The sequence below is a fragment of the Ictidomys tridecemlineatus genome, chromosome 1, assembly GCF_052094955.1.
Source record: "Ictidomys tridecemlineatus isolate mIctTri1 chromosome 1, mIctTri1.hap1, whole genome shotgun sequence".
Classification (NCBI taxonomy): domain Eukaryota; kingdom Metazoa; phylum Chordata; class Mammalia; order Rodentia; family Sciuridae; genus Ictidomys; species Ictidomys tridecemlineatus.
The window spans coordinates 19,675,350-19,678,391 of NC_135477.1; the positions used below are offsets into that span (position 1 = coordinate 19,675,350).

At 49.4% G+C, this 3,042-nt stretch overlaps 1 protein-coding gene across 1 annotated transcript; it reads left to right on the plus strand.

Moving 5' to 3' along the window:
* The first annotated feature begins 386 nt into the window (after window positions 1-386).
* On the plus strand, window positions 387-1,799 carry LOC144366123 (sperm motility kinase 4A-like). Its single transcript, XM_078019507.1, has one exon. It carries the CDS (start codon window positions 387-389, stop codon window positions 1,797-1,799), a length of 1,413 nt encoding a protein of 470 aa, XP_077875633.1.
* Window positions 1,800-3,042: the final 1,243 nt, after the last annotated feature.

A 3,042-nucleotide genomic window follows, 5' to 3' on the forward strand; every position in this document is an offset into this window, starting at 1 on the left:
GGGGGCCCAAAAGTGAGATGACCCCTGGGGGTTATGCCTGGGTGTGCCTGAGTGATTTCTGGCTCTGATCTCACAAGGAGCCACTGTGAGGCGATCTCAACCTGCGGGTATATAAGAGAGTGGCCGTGGCTGGGTTTTTTGTCCATAAGTACAGGAAGCTCTTGGTGGTGACCTGTCGGACTCCCAGATAGTTAGAGCGTTTGGTGGTGGTTGGTGGTTGGTGATTGGTGGCTGGTTGTGGTCTTTGTATATTGGGTTTTTTGATTTGGGTTTTTCTTTCTCCCTTTTGTTTTCTTTGCTTTCTTTTTCTGGTTTTTTGTTTTGGTTTTTTGTTTTGGTTTATTATTTTTTTTTTAGTTTATCTAGCATCCTTGTTCCTGTTTAGGATGAGAGATCAGTGTAGTCAGAGCAGAGTAGAGCTGCAGGAGCAGAGCTCTTGCTCTGAGCCTGCCTTCACGGACCATTATATGGTCCTGAAGGACATTGGGGAAGGGGGCTTTGCCCAGTTGAAACTTGCCCGCCATCTTCTTACTGGGACACAGGTTGCAGTGAAGGTCTTGGCCAAAGGAGCCACGAAATTCACCTTGCTATCTGAACCAGAGATGATGGCGGAATTGGACCACCCAAATGTGATCCATCTCTTTCAGGTCATGGAGACCAAGAAATACCTCTACCTCATCATGGAGCATGCAGGTGGGGGAGAGCTTTGGGATTTCATCCCAACAACTGGCATGGACGAGGAGGAGGCCCGCAGAATGTTTAGGCAGATCGGGCAGGCTGTGCAGTACTGCCACCAGAAGGGCATCGTGCACCTGGACCTGAAGCCGGAGAACGTGATGGTGGATGACGAACGCAATGTGAAGCTCATTGACTTTGGCCTGAGCACCAGAGTCACAGCTGGAAAGAAGCTCAATAAATTCTTTGGCACTCTCCTCTATGTTCCCCCAGAAATTATCTGTCATCAAGAATATGAGGGCCCCCCGGCAGACATCTGGAGCTTGGGTGTGGTCCTCTATTCAATGCTCACAGGGATCTGGCCATTTGAGGCAAGCACCGATAGCAAGCTGAAGAAACTCATCAGGTTGGGAAGGTACATCATTCCTTCACATGTCTCCAAGGAAGCCAAGAGCCTCATCCGAGAGATACTCAAAGTGGACCCCAAGCAGAGGCCCACCATAGACCAGGTAATGGGGCACCCGTGGCTGACCCAGGGAGAGGAAGCTCCACCCAGTTCTCCTTGTGAGGTACTCCCCAAACTCCCAGACCTCACAATCTTGAAAACTATGATCAACATGGGTTATGACCACTATAACACCTGGGTTTCCGTGGTGAGAAGGAAATTCAATGATGCCATGGCCACTTACCGCATCCTCCAGCACCAGAGCACCCAAGGGGAGGCCTCCACTGCCCAGGTGAAGCCCAAGCATTACCCAGGCCCTAAGGATCCTCCCTGGGTCTGCCACAAGAAGTTTCCCACTGAGCCTGCCCTTCCCTTGCCCTGTGAGCAGCAGCAGCAGCCTGCTAGAAGAGCCAGCATGCCCACCATCACTCTCCGCTGCTTCCTCAAGGACACACTGCCTCCCAGCCCAGCCTCCCAGCCTGACCCAGTGCCCAGCCCCTCACCCTCCCAAGAGACCTCCAGAAGGCAAGCCCCAGACAGAATCCCGGGTTGGAAGAGGGTGAGGAGGAGGATTGCCAAATGCCTCAGGCAGCTATGCTGCATACCCTGCTTCCGTGGGCCACTCTCCAGAAAGAGAGTGGTTCCCGTGGAAACGCCCAGCCCAGACAGACAGAACTGATGGACAGCAGGAACATGCTAAGCTGTGCGGCTGCTGACGGGCTCAGGCTTCTCCCCCCAGATCCAGGCAGGAGCGCATCTGCATGCACCAGAAGACTCCTCTGCCCCCACCTCCGAAGACGCATCCTAAGAGACTTTTCTCTGTGGAACACATCATAGACTTTTCCCTGGGACACTTCCTTCCCCTGTCCTGCTCTTTGTCCTTTCTTCCATGCTTTGGGAGAAATTTTTTTTATTTTTTATTTAACATTGTATAATAAAAAATTGTTTCAAAGATTTAAAAAATTGTGGGTTTTGTTTTTTTAGAGAAAGGCCTAAGGACTAGAGCCAGAGCCCAGTAACTATCCTCTCCAAGGCCTGGACCACAGTGCCTCCCTCTACTACTCATTATATAGTCGCTCAACTTGAGCCAGGGTAGATGGGGAGTCACTTGCCTTAAGCCAATGTAAATGGGGACTTGCTCCCCTTGATGGAGTATAGATGGAGATGCTCCCCTTGAGACAGTGTAGACTTAATTCACTTTGAGCTGGTCACTCTGGCAATAAGGAAAACTTTTCCTGGTCTTTTGCCCCCTACTGTAATGTACATAGCAAGAAACAAAGGTTGAAACAACTGAGATTCTCACTTGTGAATCTCAAAGGTTTCTCCCTTCACTTTCTTTCTCAACAGCTCTCATAGGATATCTTCAGGTTGATTTTTGATCGAGCAGTGCTGCCTGAATACTCTAGTGACATACACCTTGTATGAGCTGAATTGCACTCTCCTGGGCTCACTCCTCCCAAACACTCCCCTCCCCATCCCTCCCCTCCCCATCCCATCAGATTCTAGCCAATCAGACTAGCCATTGAAAGGACATTTTACATGGAATGCCTGGTTCCCCTTTTTCACATATTAAGCCCTTACAAGTCTGGAGGTATTCTTCCCATTGTTGTTTTTGTGCTCCATGAAAAAATCCAGTACTGCCACACATCTCAATTCTCACAGGAGTCCTGAAGCTGTGCTACCCCGGTGCATCATTTATTGGGATCTTGCAAACCAGCAGCCTCTGCTTTGCTGAGATCAGGGAATCAGGAGCCATGAAAGGAAGTAGTATATTGAGGCAGAAGATAAATTTACACGTCCACTTCTTTGTTACCACATTCCTCATGGCACCCCTTGGTTCTATAACACCCTTCACTCTCAGAGGTATAGGATTGAGGGAGGAATTAATTGTAATATGTGACTATTTCTGTCCACTGATATAA

Excerpts from the sequence above, each read along its gene's own strand:
- LOC144366123 (XM_078019507.1), top strand. The coding sequence starts at position 387 with ATGAGAGATCAGTGTAGTCAGAGCAGAGTAGAGCTGCAGGAGCAGAGC.